Consider the following 19,526-nt stretch of genomic DNA (forward strand, 5'->3'; position numbering starts at 1 on the left):
TAAAATATCTGGGTTATTAAAAATATATCTTAAACATGACCCTAATTCTTGATATGTTTCTAACAACAGCTGGAGAAGCACAGTGACCGTAATCAGATCCCCACCAGGCCCATAGGAATGATATAACTAATAGAAGGTACAATTAGGTGGTTGCCAGGAGCTTGGGGAAGGGGAGCATGGGGAGTTACTGTTTAATGGGTACAGAGTTTCAGTTTTGCAAGATGAAAAGTAGATGGACCGTGGTGATGATAGCACATCAGTGTGAATGTACTTAATGCTAATGAATGTATGCTCAAAAATAGTTGGCAAATTTTAGATGGCAAATTTTATGTAATGTGTATTTTACCATATTTTTTAAAGGGCAGTGATTTCTGGAATATCATCCAGCCATTAAAAGTAATAGTCATTCAGATTTTGTAGCAACACAGATAAAAAGGCTTATGACAGTATGAAATTTTTTTAAATGAGGGCAAAAAAATTCAGTTAATATCTAAAATATATAAAGAACTCATACACTCAATAGCAAAAAAAACATAAACCTGGTTTTAAAATGGGCTGAAGATCTGTATAGACATTTTCCAAGAAAAGACATACAGATGGTCAACAGGTACATGAACAGATGCTCAGCATCACTAGTCATCAAGCATATGCAAATCAAAACCACAATGACATACCACCCTACACCTGTTAGAATGGTTATTATTGAAAAGACAAGAAATAACAAGTGTTGGGGAGGATGTGCAGAAAAGAGAACACTCACGCACTGTTGGTGAAAAAGTAAATTAGTACAGCCACTATGGAAACCTGTATGGAGGTTCTTCCAAAAATTAAAAATAGAACTACCATATGATCCAGCAATTCCATTTCTGGATATTTATCCAAAGAAATCAAAAACACTAACTCAAAAAGATATATGCACCCTCATGTTTATTGTAGCATTATTTACAGTAGCTGAGATATGGAAACAACATAAGTGTCCATGGACAGATGAATGGATAAAGAAGTTGTGGCATCTATATACACAATGGAATACTACTCAGCCATAAAAAAGAAAGAAATGTTGCCATTTGCAACATGAATAGAGCTTGAGGGCATTATGCTAAGTGAAATAAGCCAGACAGAGAAAGACAAATACCATATGATCTCACTTATATGTAGAACCTTAAAAAAAAAAAAGAAAAAGAAAAACAAGCTCATAGATACAGAGAATAGATTGGTGATTGCAAGAGGTGAAGGGGATGAAAAGGTACAAACTTCCAGTTATAAAATAAATAAGAGATGTAATGTACAGCATGGTGACTATAGTTAATAATACTTATTGCATATTTGAAAGTTGCTGAGAGTAAATCTTAAAAGTCCTCATCATAAGAAAAAAAATTTCATAACTATGTATAGTGATGAATGTTAACTAGAATTATTGTGATGATCATTTCACAATACATACAAATATTGAATCATTATGTTGTACACCTGAAACTAGTATAATGTTAAATGTCAATTATACTTCACTAAAAAAAATTCTACATATGATTGTGATTATTTAAAGCAAATCTATAGAGATTAGCAGGAAATACACCAAAGTGCTAACAGAGGATGTGGTACACACTTTTTCCACACTCTGTTCTATATGTCAAAAAGTTTTATACAGGTAAAAACTTTCACAATGAAAAAAAAGTTTCAAATATTTTTAAATGTTTAAAGCAAAGTAGATTTCTTCCTGACCATAGTGGTTTCTTCACATCACTTCATGTCCCTAGTAGACACACAGAGAAACAATTCACTAAAGAGTTATTGGGGTTTTTTCAAGTATTTACATATATTTATTGAGTGCTATTTAAGTACAGGGCACTATCCTAGATATTGGGGATATGGGTTGAACAAGAAAATGTCCCCACCATCATGGGACTGCCATCTAGTGAGGAAACACAGCTAATAAATAAATAAACAAACAAAAATATACTGGATATTGATAATGCAGGGAATTAAAATAAGTAATATAAAAAATAGTAGCATTTTTAGATTGGGAGATCAGGGAAGGCTCAAAGGATGTGAAATTTGAGCTCATATCTGAATGACAAGAATCAGACTTGGGAAGAGAGATGAGCAAGCCAATGCCAAGACCCTGAGCAAGAATAAACATGCCTGGTTTGAGGAACTGAAAGAGCCATTGTGTCTGGGGAGTACTGGGTAAGGGAGTGGTATGAGGTGAAGACATTGCCCCTTCCTTCAGGAACCTGTGATGAAATAGAGCTTGCTAGTCCTATAGATAGTTCCTGACACTTCTCTTTTAGCATAAACTTTCAGATGACTTAAAATTTACAGTATTCTGCAAAGCAGAAAAGTCAAAACTTTTAAAAAAGAATTAAATCTCCATTTTTTTCTGTAGACTATAGTTTCCTCATCTGTAATCAAAGGGATTGCATGGCAATGTTAGCCTCAGAGAGGAAGCAGATACTAATGCACATTCCATAGAACGAGTCCATGCTAAGAAATCCAAATTGTTCTCCAAAATCAAGGCTTACTTATCCTTCCCATACTCGAACTTCCCAGGTCCAATTCGAAGCAGACTGCCATTGAGCCACTTAGGAAAATGTCCCCGGACTGGAGCAGAGATGATCTGCGGGGTCTCCTCCACCGTGGTTAAAAGTGATGCAATACACGGAAGGCTCTTCCGCTTACTGAAAATCACTTTTTTCTCATGAGTATTTTCCACGTACTTCTTCAACACTGTGAAGAGGAAATCAAAAGCACAAAAATTTTACCAATCTTCTATGAACATTCCTGTTTCTCCATAGACAATAAACTCATCTACTGGTAAGAGAAGTATAAGCCTAACACCAAATATAGTCCCCAAATTCCTCTCCTTCCTCATTCTCAGACCACCAACTCTTTGGTTCTCCATTTTTGAACCACAATAATCCTTTTTGTGTTCTTGCAGTACAAATCTGCCTAAGAATTAACTCAGGACTTTAGTTACCCCTATTGTCATTTCTCATAGTTGAACAATGCTGGCCTTTTCACAACACTGAATCTACATGCTAAGCATAGATGTACTAATAGCTACACATCATTGTTATAATAAAAAATACCCACCATTCAATATTATCATAATTACATTGACCTCAGTACTTTAGGTACACCAGAATGTGATCCCAAAGATTTCATAGTGATTTATGAGAATTTAATAGGATCTGCAATTTAATTTCTGCTATTTTTTAAAACTTTTATTTATTTTTTTATTTTTGGCTGCGTTGGGTCTTTGTTACTGTGCGCGGGCTTCCTCTAGTTGTGGTGAGCAGGGACTACTCTTTGTTGCAGTGCGTCGGCTTCTCATTGCGGTGGCGTCTCTTGTTGTGGAGCACAGGCACTAGGCGCATGGGCTTCAGTAGTTGTGGCACGTCAGCTCAGTAGTTGTGGCACTCGGGCTTAGTTGCTCCACAGCATGTGGGATCTTCCTGGACCAGGGCTCAAACCCATGTCCCCTACACTGGCAGGCGGATTCTTAACCACTGCGCCACCAGGGGAGCCCCTAATTTCTGCTATTTTAATGGTACACACATAAATGAACATGGCATTTTCTAGGAAAAAGGTATCATAAATTAAATTATGCAGTGAAACCTGGTCTGAAATTACCTGAAATTCAAAAGCCACAAAAAAGTCATTATTTTATAATAGAGACCTGAAAATTATCCCTTTATTTCATATTTATTCAGTGTTCACGGGCAGTATTTCCTAACACAGAGGGGTGGTCAAGTACATAATTAATTAGATACTATAAAATATAGTCCTTTATTTTATTTCATAAAACTTTAACAGCGATGAAGTCTAAACTAGAAAACCTAACTAAAACATAGGGACACTATTGTTTTAGCAAAACATTTTATAATATTGTACCTATTATCCCACTTCTTTCAACTCTTTCAAAAATTGAGTTTAGAGCACTTGAGTCCTTCTACTTTCCTATAAGTAACAATTTGGTCAAACCCAACTATTTCCTGATCTCCCAAAGAAAATTCACTTTCACCCTGAATGTCCTTCCCACTAATCTATCCCTAAGGAAATATTATCTATTGTTCAAAGTCTACCTGAAATGCTATTTCCTTTAAGAGGCAGTATAGTGTAATACTTAAGAGTGTGGCCCAGGCTCTGACTGGCTCTAGAATGCTTGGGTTCAAATCTTGGCATTCCATTTTCCAAATAATTAGCCTTGAGGAAGACCACCTCTCTGTTCTGCTTCCTCCTTCTAGGATGGGAATAATAATAATCCTTATTGCTCCTAAGGCTATAAATAATAAACAAGTTAGGTTATATAAAGTTTTTAGAACATAGTAAATACTCAAAAAATTTTTTGTCTTTTTTTATAAATTTTTTTTTGATTGGATTGGGTCTTCGTTGCTGCGTGCAGGCTTTCTCTAGTTGCGGTGAGCAGGGGCTACTCTTCATTGCAGTGCATGGGCTTCTCATTGTGGTGGCTTCTCTTGTTGCAGAGCACAGGCTCTAGGCACAGTAATTGTGGCACAGTGGCTAGTAGTTGTGGCTTGCGGGCTCTAGAGCACAAGCTCAGTAGTTGTGACGCACAGGCTTAGTTGCTCCATGGCATGTGGGATCTTCCCGGACCAGGGATCGAACCTGTGTCCCCTGCATTGGCAGGCAGATTCCCAACCACTTCGCCACCAGGGAAGTTCCTCAAACAATCTTACCTATTATTAGTTATGTAGCTTTCAATGACCAATCAACAAGATGTAATATCTTCTTTCTTTGAATTATTTATTCATTCACAAAGTGATAGGCACTGCTGAGGGATAAAAAGTGTTAGAACTCAGATGTAAAGGAACTCACTGCCTAGGAAACAGACATACAAGTAGATCATTTATACTGTAGTCAGCGTTTTGTTTGAGCATTATATCTCAAGGTCTGGCCTGGGGTCTACTTGTAACAGAAATACCTGGTGTTATTGCTAATGTGCAGATTCATGGACCCCACTCTGGACCTAATAAATCAGAATCTCTGAGGTAGGGCAAGCAGGTATTCTTAGGCATACTACAATAAAATTTGAGAGCCACAAGATTAGAGATATAAAGAGGATGCTTTGAAAACGTAGAAAAGGAAACCCTCTGGTATTTATCTTACTACTTTCATTATTATTATGCGTATTTATCTTATTTTCACTCTTAGATTAAAATAAGTTCCCTGAGGTCAGATCTTTTACTCCTCTTACTTAAGTAGAAGTAAACTGAATACTCTGATTGGGTATTTGTCTTAATAGAGATTCATGAACTTAAAACATTTTACATTTTAGAAAATATTTACATGTTTATATGTTCTGTACTCCATAGCATGCTGGTGGCAGTTTATTATATATTATTCATATTTTCCATAGTGCTTGATATTGTGGGCAACAGCTCCTTAAACCCCTTCCTATTCTTAGCTTCTGAGACATTGCACTTTTCTAACTTTCCTGCTTCCTCTTTGTTTGCTTTATGCCAGCTTCCTACTTACTAGCTAACAACCTTGGGCAAGTTACTAATCACTCTGAGCCTCAGATTTTTCAATGATAAAATGTGGATAATGAGAATAAAAGGCAGATAACACTTCCTGTTCAAGTCCATCATCATAATTAAATATAGTAATAGTAGATAATTTCCAAAAGTTAATTCCCGTTATTGGTTCCTCTTCTTATCACCTCATGAATGTGTTCCTAAAGTCTGGCCTTGGACCTTTACTCTTTAACCTCAGCCCTCTCCCTTGGTAATCTCATCTAGTCCCTTGTTTTCACCAATTACTTCTTGCAGGTGACTCTCAACATGTCAAAAGAGAATTTTTCATTTTCTCCCTTCCAAATCAATTTTCCCACTTGCTAAATAACCTAGCTTCAAAATCTCTGTGGGCCTTGAATTTGTCTTCCTTCACTGTCCCCCTAACATTCAATAAGTGGTTAAATTCTGCTGATTATACCCACACAATGCCAGGAAGAGGACAAGGGGATGATATAGGGTAGCCATTATAAATTACTAGGGCTCAGAAGTTTGCAAGGGTGCCTGGGACAAATCCCTTGTAAAGATTTTTACCAGTCCACCTCTCCTGGGCAGCTTCCCCAATTTTTCTTCCAGCCTGAACCTGTTCTCATAAGCACTGATGCTTCATATTCTCTTGCCTAGCAGTAACTTCCTTTCTACTGTCATAATTTAGGTCCTCACAACCTCTTAGATGGATATTATCACAGCCTCTTAATTGAAACTAGATAGGGAAGCTATCATCTATGCCAGAGCTTCCTAATCAGTGGGCCTCTTGATCCCCTTAGCCCTTAGGATGGCCAGAGTCCCCATGTCAATCACCTCCAGCTCTACGCAGCTCATGGGGTTCCAAATCCCATCCAATTTACTCCAGTATGCAGTAAAAATATTATCATTTTCTATGTGAGCTATAACGTAAAAGCATTAGGGAGCACTGCTACTGAATTCATCTTCTAAGCACAGATCTGACTGTGTTGTATATTCCTCCATAAAACCTTTACTAATGACTCCTCACTGTCTACCATATAAGGTCTGAACTACTTGGCCAGGCATTGATGAAGGCACTGTACAGTCTCACACCAACCTACCTGTCCAGTAATGCCTCTCACTAATACCTTCTCCTCCAGCCAAACTGGACCACTCTCCAATCTCTTCTCATCATAACCGTATACCTGTCTTCACCTAGGATATTTCTCATCTGCTTAAGGTGATGTACCCTTCAAGATGCAGTGCCCACGTCACCATTTCATATAGTCACAACATTCCCATTTCATATAGTAAGAACTGATTCTCCTTAGTCTGAAATCACACAGCATCTCTTTTAGCTCTCTTACGGCATTTGTCTTACTTCACCTAGTGTGATAAAGATGAATTTACTTTAGGACTTCTACTACAAGTATTCCTTAAGTACAGGGTCTTGTATTTGTCTCCACCCCATTACCTAACACATTGCCTTACATAGAGCAAGAACTACATTATTGAATTAAATAATTTTTTTTTCATTTTTTGCAGCCCTGAAATTGAGCATTTATTCTTAAATCAGATGCATTTTTTAATAAAATATATTTTATATACTGCCCCTTTCTCAAAAGAAAGCAGCAAGACTCAGCAATTAATTATCCAAACCTAATGAGGGAAACGTTCACAAGTGACTGCAGCCTGATACTTATCAGAAAGATATAACAGCCTGGGCAGTTATTTTCCCTCTTCAGGTGCCATCCTCCCATAAAGCAGGATTCAAGAACAATGGGAATGTGTGGTTGAAGGACAATGAGGTTTTTTCTTGTTTTTTGTTTTGTTTTGTTTTTGAATTTTATTTATTTCTTATACAGCAGGTTCTTATTAGTTATCTATCTTATACATATTAGTGTATATATGTCAATCCCAATCTCCCAATTCATCACACCATCACCACCACCCCCGAATTAAATAATTTTAAAGTTTTTAGTGCATATCAGTATGATGTCTAATAGCTCTGTATCAGCCAATTTCAAGAATAAAATCATGTAACAGTTAGTAGATACAATAGAAAGCTACAAAACAATAAACAGAGGTTTTAAGGCAGTCCCCCAGAATGCAAACAGAAGAACCAAACATTTACATTAGAACATGTAGCAGTGATTTTCAAATGAGAAAATTCTAAATAGTGAATATTCTTCCTATTGCAGATCCAAGAGAATTCCTAAACCCTGAATTCCACCCCTTTATGTTGTATAAAATATACAAACAGAAAGGCTGTTTCCCTGACAACAAGTAAACAAATCCTGACTCAATCTTCTTTAACTCCCAGCTCTGCAGTGCTGCCGCCTGTATCTGCTCCACACAGATTGGAAAACTTCAGAAGCCCCTAGTATTCTTCAGGAAAGAGGCACAGAGATCTAAGTTCAGGCTGGTAGAAAAAGGAGAAAGAGGAAGAGGAAGGGGCAAATCCCCTACCTGGAATCCAGTGCACTATCACAGAAAGGAAACCAGTTACAATGGTAGAAAGTTTGCTGACAAAACGTAGAAAGATTTGAAAAAACATCTTTGTATTGAGTTCAGTAGCAGCAGATCCTGTGATTCCCAAATCCTCACACGGACTGGCAGTGAAACACTCACTTCCTGGGTTGTCCCCGGCTCACTGACAGAAGGGGGTGGGGATTAAAGGGCAGGACTTCAAAATGCCTGCAACCGCTCTTAGTCTCATTTCCAGAACAAGTATCCCAACAACCTATCTATAGTAAGTTGCTGTTAGAAATACTGAAATTGGACCACCAATAGTGGTCTCCCTCCCTAAACTTTCCTCTTTCAAATCTGTCCTCACACTACAATTAAGTCAGTTGATCCAGGGGATCAATTTCATTACGCCACTCCTCTCCTCTGAATGATTCAGATCTCCTCTTCCTTGACAGAATAAAGTCCAAATTTAATCTGTCAACAAAGGACTTTACAATCTGCCCACAACGTATCTTTCATCCTTTGTCTCTCTGCCTTTCCAGCATTTCACCTTTCCTTTTCTATTCACTTAATTTGCAAAACATTCTCTAATAATCTAGTATGACTAAAGCCCTGTGAAGGTATACCCTTAAAAAACTAATAACCATTTATCATTTTATTAATTTAACAAACATTTCTGAGCTCCAATGTATCAAATACTGTGCTACAAATTGAGAACAGATTCTGTCCTGCTCTCTAGCAGTTTAGATGATACACTATTCCCCTTTGTGAATTCTCAGCCCAGTAAAATGACTTACCACGTTTTTGTTCTTCTGTGCCTCTGAACAAATCTTTCCCTGCCTGAAATATCCTCCTCTTTCTTTTTAAAAAACCCATTTCAAAATCTACCTATCTGACTCCCTTGCCAAAGCCTTCTAGTAACTCCCACTAGAAGGAGTTAATAGCAGTGCCACAGAAATACTTTTAACATTGACATATCATGTCTTCCTAGCAAAGACACGTAAGTGTATTTCAAGAAAAGAATGGTTACACAGGGAGATCAGCTCGGTGCCTTGCGACCACCTAGAGAGGTGGGATAGGGAGGGTGGGAGGGAGACGCAGGAGGGAGGAGATATGGGGATATATGTATACGTATAGCTGATTCACTTTGTTATAAAGCAAGAAACTAACACACCATCGTAAAGCAATTATGCTCCAATACAGATGTTAAAAAAAAAAAAGAGTGGCTAAACTTGTCAGAAGGGAGAACAGAGTATCTTAAACTATTCTCTACTCCCCACAGTGTCTGGCAGATCATGATGTACAAAAAGACTCGATATATATTTTGATTTGTAATTAGTGAAAAATAATTTATAAACTTATGAAATCTTATTGAAATGAGTGATAAGTATAAATTAAAGGGCAAATATATTCCTGCAATAGCATATTTCCAGTTGTGAGATAATTATTCTCATGTGGATGGTACCAAAGACATCCAATTTGATTAAAAAATAAGCATTAATTAGGCTTTCAGGAACTTTTTCCCCAGGAGGTAGCTGTTCTGACCAGTAAACACACTGTGACTAAATATCAGTTCCCTAGTCTTATACACACCCAATGAAATGATCAAATTTAACCTGCACAGGGAAAAACCAGATGCTGAACAATGGTGACACTATCAAGATATAACAAATATAATACGAAATCCACTCTGAAACAATGTTAGCCTTATCTTTCACATTAATAACAAATGCTTAGAAAAAAAATAACTCAAGAACATTTCTTAATGATGATGGACCAGCAGAGTCATCTTCGTATTTAAACATTAAATAACTCTAAGGTAACAGAATAACTCAAGATCAAGCTGATTTGTCATATCAACTCAGAGACAGTCTTCCTGTTGCACTCAGTATTTAAAAATCTCATTTATATGGATGGACCTAGACCCTGTCATACAGAGTGAAGTAAGTCAGAAAGAGAAAAACAAATACCGTATGCTAACACATATACATGGAATCTAAAAAAAAAAAAAAATGGTTCTGAAGAACCCAGAGGCAGGACAGGAATAAAGACACAGATGTAGAGAATGGACTTGAGGACATGGGAAGGGGGAAGGGTAAGCTGGGACGAAGTGAGAGAGTGGCATGGAAATATATACACTACCAAATGTAAAACAGATAGCTAGTGGGAAGCAGCCGCATAGCAGAGGGAGATCAGCTCGGTACTTTGTGACCACCTAGAGGGGTGGGATAGAGAGAGTGGGAGGGAGAAGCAAGAGGGAGGGGACATGGGGATATATGTATATGTATAGATGATTCACTTTGTTATACAACAGAAATTAACACAACAATGTAAAGCAATTATACTCCAATAAAGATGTTTAAAATTTTTTTAATAAAAAATTTTAAAAATCCCCCTTCTAATCTTCATTGACCTCCAACCTACCCTGTGACGTTAACATATCCCTCTACAAACCAAATAATTTTTTCCACTTAATAACCAACACTTTTAGTAAATATTCTTTTATTTCACTGTTTTCAGTGCTTTCTTGTATGAATATTTATTATATGTGGTATATATGCCTTAAAATAGTAATTTGATGAAATGAGATTTTAACATTTAGAAGGCATCAAGGCAAACATGCTGTCCACCTGAGGAATACCAAATTCCCTGTAGTACTGCCTGTAGATATGTCCAAATTTGTGATTGCTTATATAGGCAAAATATACAAATAACAGATTGAATTATCTATATGATTGAACAATTGGTGCTGTGATTTTTAAAATCTGATCAATATAGCTATCACATATAATTATATAACATAAAAAGTTTTCAATAAAATCATAGCAGTACCTTCCAACAAAGGGAGGATTTTTTCAGCTAGATAAATATTAGAGATTTCCTAGTCCGAATTCAATTTCTGAATTATAATAGGATTGAAATGACTCACTGAGATTGACTTGTTTAAACAATCTCTTTACTTCTGGACCACTAATCTTTATCCTATACCACACAGCTAGCTGCTAAGGCTTCTAAATATACTTCATAAACTGTACCATTGATATGGCTGATGTATAAAAAAGTCAATTCACATAAAGTTCTGGTTAGTAATTTCTGGTTTTTATTTTACCACAAGACAATAATTTTAAACCAAATTTTTATTAGCAATGTATAATAATAATAGTGAAAATAATCAAATGGTAATATTAAATAGCAATAGCACGGTTTAACTACATATTGAGAAACTGGACAAATTACTTTTGGGTTTTAATTTTTTTCAATGCTGACCATGAAAAACATCTTAAAACTATTCCAAAGCTATCTATCTGCTATTTAAACAAAATATTCTAAAGAAAAAGTGCAATATTGTTAAATATTATCGAATTAACTCACTAAGTCTTCTTTTAGAAATTTAAGAAAGGTTAGGAGGTTTAAGAAAAAAAAAAGAAGAGGATCCATATACAATTTAAACAGTTTACGCTTTTATAAAATATGACAAATATTTGACTCTCAAAAGAAAAGCTATGTATCATATTAATGTCCAGCTTAATGCCCCTTTTAAATCGAGAAAAGAAATTTAAGGAGTTTCCCCTTCTATATTTAAGGTATACATTTTCTTAACAACTGGAGAGCATTCAGAGCACAAATGTCATTCTTTTATCACAACAATAATGGGCTTAAATTCTCAGCTTATTTTAAGTACACAATTTTATCTGTGTAGTGTGTTTGCAATCACTGTAAACCTCTGTCTCAGGAGCTCTCTTTTCTGTATTAGAAAGTTTTCAATAGTATTGGCTTCTTTGAAGAGTCCATCTATCTCGTCAATATAAGATGCATCTACTGCTGCTCTCTCACTAATGGGGAAAAAAAGTTTTACATTAAACTAGATAGTCATAACATCTAAACACACTATCATAGTGACGTGTTCTATTATGCTATATATGTTAGCTATTTCATTTAAATGGCTTTGTACATCAAAAAGCTTCATTAATTTATAAACGCTGCTCAGTAAAAGTTAAATTAGTTCCACAAATATTTTTGACTACTCAAAGTCCCTTGACACAGCAGAATGTGTATCTTACACATTATAATTCTAATATTAAACTATATACATTATCTTAACAGCCACACAAACTATTATTCAAATACAGTGACTGTCCAGTAGTTTTAAAAAGCACCTTATAAAACATGATAGTCTCAGGCCAATAGAATATTTAAATTCAGCCTTCAAATGTATATTGATAATATTTAAACATTTCATAAATATATTTATCTTTAATATCACTCTATTATTATGGTTAACTTCACCAAATGGTATCTTTCTGAAAGTTTTTTCATAAAATTTTAAGTGTTTTATCATCTATTGATAATTAGAGAACAAAATATATCCAGCCTTGTTTCAGCTCTGAGAGTATCAAAACAAAAGATGTTTAGTGGAAATGGTAGTCTTTGAAAATAAACAACTAATCCATTATAAGAAACTGAGGTAGAATAAAAAATTTCAAAATTATAATTACTAGATAGGTTTTGTAGCCCATGCACTAAACTTCCCATTACGGAGTTTCCAGAAGAAAACTTCTGTGTTTAAAATAAAGACTCAAGAGAATATACTGTAAGTACTTGCCTTAAGATCTCTGCATATGTAGCCAACATTAGATTAATTTCCTTGCTCATATCTGTTCAAAAATAAATCACTAAGTTAACTATAATAAATTTTCCATATTATAATATCAATGTATAGAAATACAAGCACTTTATAGATCACCATTCAAATCTTTCTCCAGGGTTTCATCTTTATAAAATAGTCCAGAGCTTTCAGAGAAAGAAGAATCTGATTTTCCAAGAGAGGACAGTTGTGGACTATCTGGCACTTGAGGCTAATAGAAGAAAGTAGAGAAAATACGTAAATTGCTAGCAAGATGCTTAAGATATATACATTGTTTAAAAAAAAAAAGCAAATAAAACTTCTTTCAGAAAAAAGCAAACATGCTGGAAATTATATACTCTTGTGTCCTGATTAGTTATTTGTAATTTTATTAACCAGGAAACTTTTAGGCCCAACTTTGTTCAACATAATAATTTTATTATGTGTTTAGACTTTGAACATAGTATTAATCCCCTGATGAAAAAGTTCCTGTATCTTGAGGCAGCAGATGTTTTCCATAGCAAAAGAGCAAGACTTTCATTTGGATAACAGCCATATGCTTGCAAATTTTTGCAAGATAACATAATCTTTAAGGGAACAAATAATGTTCCAAATGTAAACAGATCAATTGGTGGGGTAGTGGTGAAGAAGGGCAGGATACAGTGCTTTTTTTCAAAAATATCAGCAAGTATAGTACCTAGGTATCCTACTTAGATATCAAAATAATCATGTAAAGTCTTATGTATTATAAAGGCTTGAACCCACTTCTGTCTCTAGATCACAAATTACCACAAAGAAACCTCCCAATAGTTTCCTGGAGGCCTATACTTAGTGAAAAGGCAGCTGGAGTCAACATAGTTCCTGCTGGGACAATCCCAGCTCTGGGAATATGAAGACATCCAATTCCATTTATCAGTAGAATTATCTTAAATGGAAAACATTTGAGAAGTTTATAAAATAAAAGAGTAAGGCTCCACAAGCACAAAGATTACCTCCAACTCTCTTGGTCTCTTGCAATTTCTAGTATCAGGTTTTACAAGGTGACTGGCCATCATATTCTGGAGGCAAGAGCTGCAAAGTTTAGAGCAATGTCAATTTTAGGTACAAACTCATGCTGCAGCTCTCTTGAATCCTTCCCTTTCTTTCCACTCCTCCTGCCACTGTTAGTTTGGGCTCTCATTATTTGTCACTTACCTAACCTACTCAAATTCTCCCTTCTCTGTTTCAGTCTACCAACTGCTGTTTGGGCAGTCTTTCAAAACTCTGATGACTGCATTCCCTTAACTCAAAACACCTTCCCTTGACCATTCATTGCTCCAGACTAAGCTCAAATTCTACGGTAGAGCATCCAAAGTCATACATCACCTGGGCCAGCCTACCATCCCCATGATTTTCTTCTACTCCCGCTATATACAGTCAGCCAAGCCTGTCTCTTTGGCACTTTCCGCCTTGTCTCAGGATTCATTCAGGATTTTTCAGCCTTCACAAAATCTTAACGTTGAAACAAATCTTACAGTTCATCTAATTCAATCTCAGTTTTACAGATGGGAAAACAGAGGCAGAGATAGTTGACCAAAGTCAAACATGTAAAACTGGGCCAGACTAGAACCAAGATCTCTTCTAGTCTAAAAGAGACTTCTGTTTCCACTGTCCTATCTTACCTTCATAGAGCATCACATTTTACTTTTAAATTACTTTCCCATAAATTCTGAAGATAATTTCCCTGGGAGTGGGAAAGATTACGTTTAAACTTGAAAAATGTTGAAACCTAGAATGGTATAGTCTCTACACCCTAACAGATAAGGATCTCTGTCTACACTCAAGTTATCATTTACTTTGCTTGCTTTTTGAGAAACTCTGCTGACCTGGAAAATTGTAATGAATCTGTTTGCTTAGTCATGTGTAATATTCATATATATGACAGAAAGACAGCAACAACAAATAATAAAGATGTCTGTCTAGTAAATTCCATATAGTGCTTCTACATTCCTGTCAGTACCTTTCTAGTATATAAATTTAAGCGCTATAACGGTAAGACGTAGAAAATACTACACATGCACAGTCGTGCTCACTCTGCCTTGGGAAGTTTGAGAATGTTTCAGAGAAGCGAACACGAGAGTGGTTCTCGTCTCCCTTCCTCTTTTTCTCTTCCCTTTTCCTTTCACACCTCTTCTCGCCTCTCTCACAGTAAAAGAACATGCATGTATGTCGAATCAAAACTCTTCTCATTAGGTAATTCTGCTTCTGTAAAAACAGATTTTCTGTCATAGTTTAAGCTCTCAGCTGAATCAAGGCCTGGTCTAGAGGCTGGGCCTCCACCTGTGACAAATACCGTTCACAGCCACCGACCCCGGCTGTGCAATCTGAGGCGTTGGTGCCTTCGTCATTACCAAGCACTACCCCCAGGCCTTGTGCAACCGTTTTCTCCTCACCTTCTCTTTCCTCCCACCGCCATCTCGGCCTCCCAGGCCATCCCACCTATCTTGCTTCTCACTTCCTGCCGCGCCCCTCCTTTCCTCCCCACTAGCGTTTCAGCCCCACTAGAGACCCTGCGGGTAAGCGTCCACCCTCTCTCACTGCCTTGCTTCACACCCTGTCACACTCTCGTGGGCGCTCATCACCAGCCCAAGAGCTGTCTGTGGCTCAGCGGCGTCGGGAGCTTCCTCGTCAGCCAAAGCACGGGAACGAGGAAGCGCGGCGTGCACGCGAGTGCGCAGGCTCGGGGAGGCGGCTTTCCCAGCGTGCAGCGCGCAGATTACGTGAGGCGTCTGCCCCGCCTCCCACGCTGCCGAGGAGAGGGGGATTTTTCCCGCCTTGCCTCTCCCTTTGGAGTCTCCATGAAACAGAACTCGCCACCTCCGAGTGAGTGTTTGTGGAAGAAGGGAGAGATCTGAGACTGGTTCCTCAAGAAAGACCAAGGAAGAACTGCCAGAGGAAGGCCGGGTGTGTCCCAGCCTTTTGGAACCTCAGAAAAGGAACACGAAATAGTAGCACACCACCACCACTTTCCAAGTAAAAGTTACATCCTGTCCCAGATGGTGGGTCTGCAGCAACGGTTTAAACCTGAGTTCCCCTGGCCCTCAAACCGAGACTTTGCATCCAGAACCTCCGTTCCTTCACCTTTTTCTCTTTGGTGCAACCAAACTTTCGGAATCACACCGGTTGAGAAAATTCCCTTCTTGATGTGTCAATAACTAATCAACTTCATTGGCAGCTTTGAAAAAAAAATTTTTGTAACACACGTGGCTCACGTATTTGAGGTTTAGCTTTATGGGGAGCTTTAATGTGGTGACTTTGACCTGCAACTTGAAAGACAGACGTTCCACACTTAATGCTCCGTTAGTTGTGGAAGAAAATAAAAAGCATATCACCTCATAAAACAAAGGTCAATAACACTTCCCATAAATTCCAGGTCCACAATCTTACACCTTAGCAAATTATGTTTAACACATACATATTATTTTTTTCCCTTTGGCTTATTTAAATGTTAGTTGTCAAGACGTAAGTATTGTGTGTATATGTTTATTTATTGGTTTGTGGAAAAGCCAATTGTTTCAAGTAAGCTCCTAGGAAAAAAGTACTCGGTTTAACTTGAGTTGGCATTATTGTGAAATGTAAGTCATTTAATAAAGCTAGACTAGTGATTATGGTGCAGTTATTGATAGTCTTTAAAGGATTCTACTCACTATCTGAGGACTGATAGCAATCTGTATTGAAATGTTCCCTATTTGTGATAAAATGAAGGGAAAAGTAATGAGTTTTTCCTAAAGTTAATGCACTCACTTTAAAAGATTCTTTTATTCTGTTACTATGTCATAAATTTTTTGATGTTAACGTGTCCTCTCAAGAAACAAAAAATATAAATTTTTTTAGATTTTTAATGTCCTTACTTGGTAAAATGTAAAGTTATCCACTCAGTGTTTATCTCTTCTTCATTACTGTCATTATTGTTGTTATTATTCTTAATGGTCCATCAAATCTGAAAGTCAGAAATACTGACCTAATTCCTCTCCCAGCCTTCACATTGTATGATATCTAAACAGGTAGTTATCTAGTTGTTAAAATATTTCCAGGAAAAAATGATTCCACCTAATACATAAATGTTTACATCAGATTAAGAGAACAGCATAGACATTTTATTTTTTAAATCTCTTCTCTGTTGTATAAGCTACATGAGTGAGAATAAGTGAGAGGGCACACAGGGTTATAGTTGTCTGGTGCTTTAGAATATTCAAAGAATGAGGACACGGGGAGGGGGAAGGGTGAGCTGGGACAAAGTGAGAGAGTGGCATGGACATATATACACTACCAAATGTAAAATAGATAGCTAGTGGGAAGCAGCATTGCACAGGGAGATCAGCTCGGTGCTTTGTGACCACCTGGAGGGGTGGGATAGGGAAGGTGGGAGGGAGACACAAGAGGTAGGAGATATGGGGATATATGTACATATATAACTGATTCACTTTGTTATACAGCAGAAACTAACACACTATTGTAAAGCAATTATACTCCAATAAAGATGTTAAAAAAAATATGCTCTTATCTAGAATCTCACAAAAAAATAAAATAAAATATTCAAAGAGATGTCATCATCTCATTTAATCTTCACAAACAACCCTGTGAAGTAAGTAAGACATAGAGACATTTGGGTCGCTCTATGTCCAAGGAAAAAATGTCCCAAAAGTAAGAAATGGGTGAATTATGCATTATATATCTTTATAGCTGGAGAGAAATAATTGGCACTGGACCATTTAAAATTAACTTGCTTAGTGTTCTGCTTATTTAAATCACAGTTTACTTAATGCTTTTGTGAAAATTGGCCCGATTGGACAACACAGAGGATAAAAACTTATCATTTCAGTTTCAATCACGTGTATAGTCTTATCATACAGTCTTAATATATATAGATTTATTTATTTATTTATTTATTTATCTTTGGCTGCGTTGGGTCTTCATTGTTGCAAACGGGCTTTTTCTAGTTGCTGCACTTCTTAAATGTGCTTTTTTTTTTCTTCTGATAGTCACTGTACCAAGCACCTTCAGCCATCCTATCTTAGACTTCCTTTGTAATCACTGCTGTGGACATGATGTTTTATGACCTTATGAAATGAAAACTCTATCTTGTTAAAAACAAAAACAAGCAAATAAACAACGACAACAAAAACACCTCAACTAGCTGCTTATATAAGCATTTTGTTTCCTAACTCTAGAACCCCTCTGTTTCCATACAGTCTCTGTACTGGCAAAAAAGCAAAAATCACCTTGTTAATTCCCTTGCTAGCAAGATAATACAATTTAGCACATGTTCAAGAGAAAATTGTCTAAGAAACTTTGTTTCTGCTAGTTACTTTCAAAGCTGTGATAGTAACGCTCTGTTCTTTAAGAGTTTCATTTTAGGTGGTGTGATTACATTATAGGAATTATCTTGTAGGGCTGATTATTCAGCAGTGTTAGATAAGGAAAAAAAATGTGCTGAAGTCTGAGTAGAAAGTCTCAAAAGAGAAAGATTAATGCGAGAAAAGATGCTTCTAATTGACCAAGCAGGTGCTTTTTTTTTTTTTTTTTTAAGTGCTTGGATGTATTTCGGAAAGAGGTACAAGCTTTGAAGGGCCAGAACTGCAAGAGAAGAAATGATTTCATTAAAACCGTGATTTTACATTAAAAGAAATTCCCGTATTCTCTGACACTGTATTTCAGGTTCCATTGCCCTAGGAAAGAGCCCACGTTTAAGGCGGGTCTGAGGCGTGCCAGAACAGTCTCCTCCCTCCACCTTCTTCCTCCTTTCTCCCAAGGGCTAGGCACCCTCCTCCCCCAGACCGCTGCTGGATCCGGACAAGCAGCGGGGAGTTCTGCTACCCAAAGCTTTCCACATTCCTGGCTGTCTGCTTTGGCTGCTGAAGGGCTGCCTTCTACCGGGAAAAGAAAGAGACTTCAAACCTTTCAGATAACGTCCTCTCCTAGGAAATTATTGAGCACAGGTAAGAAATATCATTACTCGTTATTTAGAAACCCAGGCATGGCAATCCGAGGTAAATAAATAAGCTAGAAAAGCGATTGAGAGGTAACTTCTCTGACATCACTATGATGGGCGACTAGTCAGTAACAACATAAGGAACGTAGCATAGTCAGAGGAAAATCTTTTTCTCTCTTTTAGCCAACCTTGGAGAGTATCACTTCAGAGGAAATGTTCTCAAACTTCTTGGTCTCGTGACCTCTTTATACTCCTAAAAATTATTGAGGATCCTGAAGAATTTTTGTTTCTCTAGGTTTTTTACTGTAGTACTGTCATTTGCTGTATTAGAAATTAAAGCTGAGAAATGTAAAAAAATAGTGACCTATTAATTTATTTTAAGATAACAATAAGCACATAACATGTTAGCATAAATAACATTTTAAATTACGGATAACTATATATTCCAAAAAAACTACTATGAAGAGTGACATTGTTTTTATTTTTACAAATCTCTGTAATATCTGGCTTAGTAGAAGACAGCTGCATTCTCATCTGCTTCTGCATTCAGTTTATGCAATATCACTCAAAATGTAGACCCTGGTAAACTTTATTGTACACTCATGAGAAAATGAGAGTGAAAATGACAAATTATATCTTAGAATTATTATGAAAATCTCTTTGGCCTCGTAAACTCCTGAGAATCACTGCTTTAGAGTGTTAAAATAAATAAGCTTCTATTGATAAGGGAGTCTCAACTCTGAATCAACTATTTTAAAAGCAAACAAAAAAAATTGCAAAAGGTTGATAATCTTGATGGAATCTGCATCAGCACCCTTAGGCTGGCCTACGTTGGACAATATTATAGCATTCCCCAGGAGAATTTTATTTCACATGAAGGAAGGGCTGAGTAAATATCTCCATTTGAAAGTATAAATAACAAAAATTAGGACACTCTTAAACTCTTCTTTTTGCCTATATCTAGCTATTTCAAGTTCTATTA

General features: G+C 36.7%; 2 protein-coding genes across 6 annotated transcripts in view; both read right to left on the reverse strand.

Annotated features, from left to right (window-relative positions):
• BCO2 (beta-carotene oxygenase 2) overlaps positions 1–8,037 on the reverse strand; it is a gene marked incomplete at both ends in the record, with an annotated part of 41,759 nt that extends 33,722 nt beyond the window's left edge. For 3 of the 5 annotated variants that reach the window (XM_079708531.1, XM_079708529.1, XM_079708528.1), the window contains one exon: positions 2,523–2,659. Coding sequence is in view for 1 of the 5 variants with exons in the window: in XM_079708527.1 (XP_079564653.1) it covers positions 2,523–2,727; positions 7,950–8,037 (293 nt within the window). Of the gene's footprint in view, positions 1–2,522; positions 2,728–7,949 lie in introns of those variants that run through there. The other 2 variants (XM_079708527.1, XM_079708530.1) reach the window with 2 other exon arrangements.
• A 3,600-nt stretch (positions 8,038–11,637) lies between these two features.
• Positions 11,638–13,637, reverse strand: TEX12 (testis expressed 12; the record flags this gene model as incomplete). Its single annotated transcript, XM_079708532.1, has 4 exons — positions 13,566–13,637; positions 12,694–12,805; positions 12,549–12,604; positions 11,638–11,778 (listed from the first exon to the last, which is right to left on the reverse strand). Exons 1-4 carry the CDS (start codon positions 13,626–13,628, stop codon positions 11,638–11,640), a joined length of 372 nt encoding a protein of 123 aa, XP_079564658.1. The 5' UTR covers positions 13,629–13,637.
• Between the last annotated feature and the right edge of the window lie 5,889 nt (positions 13,638–19,526).

Source organism: Hyperoodon ampullatus, assembly GCF_949752795.1.
Source record: "Hyperoodon ampullatus genome assembly, chromosome: 7".
Lineage (NCBI taxonomy): Eukaryota > Metazoa > Chordata > Mammalia > Artiodactyla > Ziphiidae > Hyperoodon > Hyperoodon ampullatus.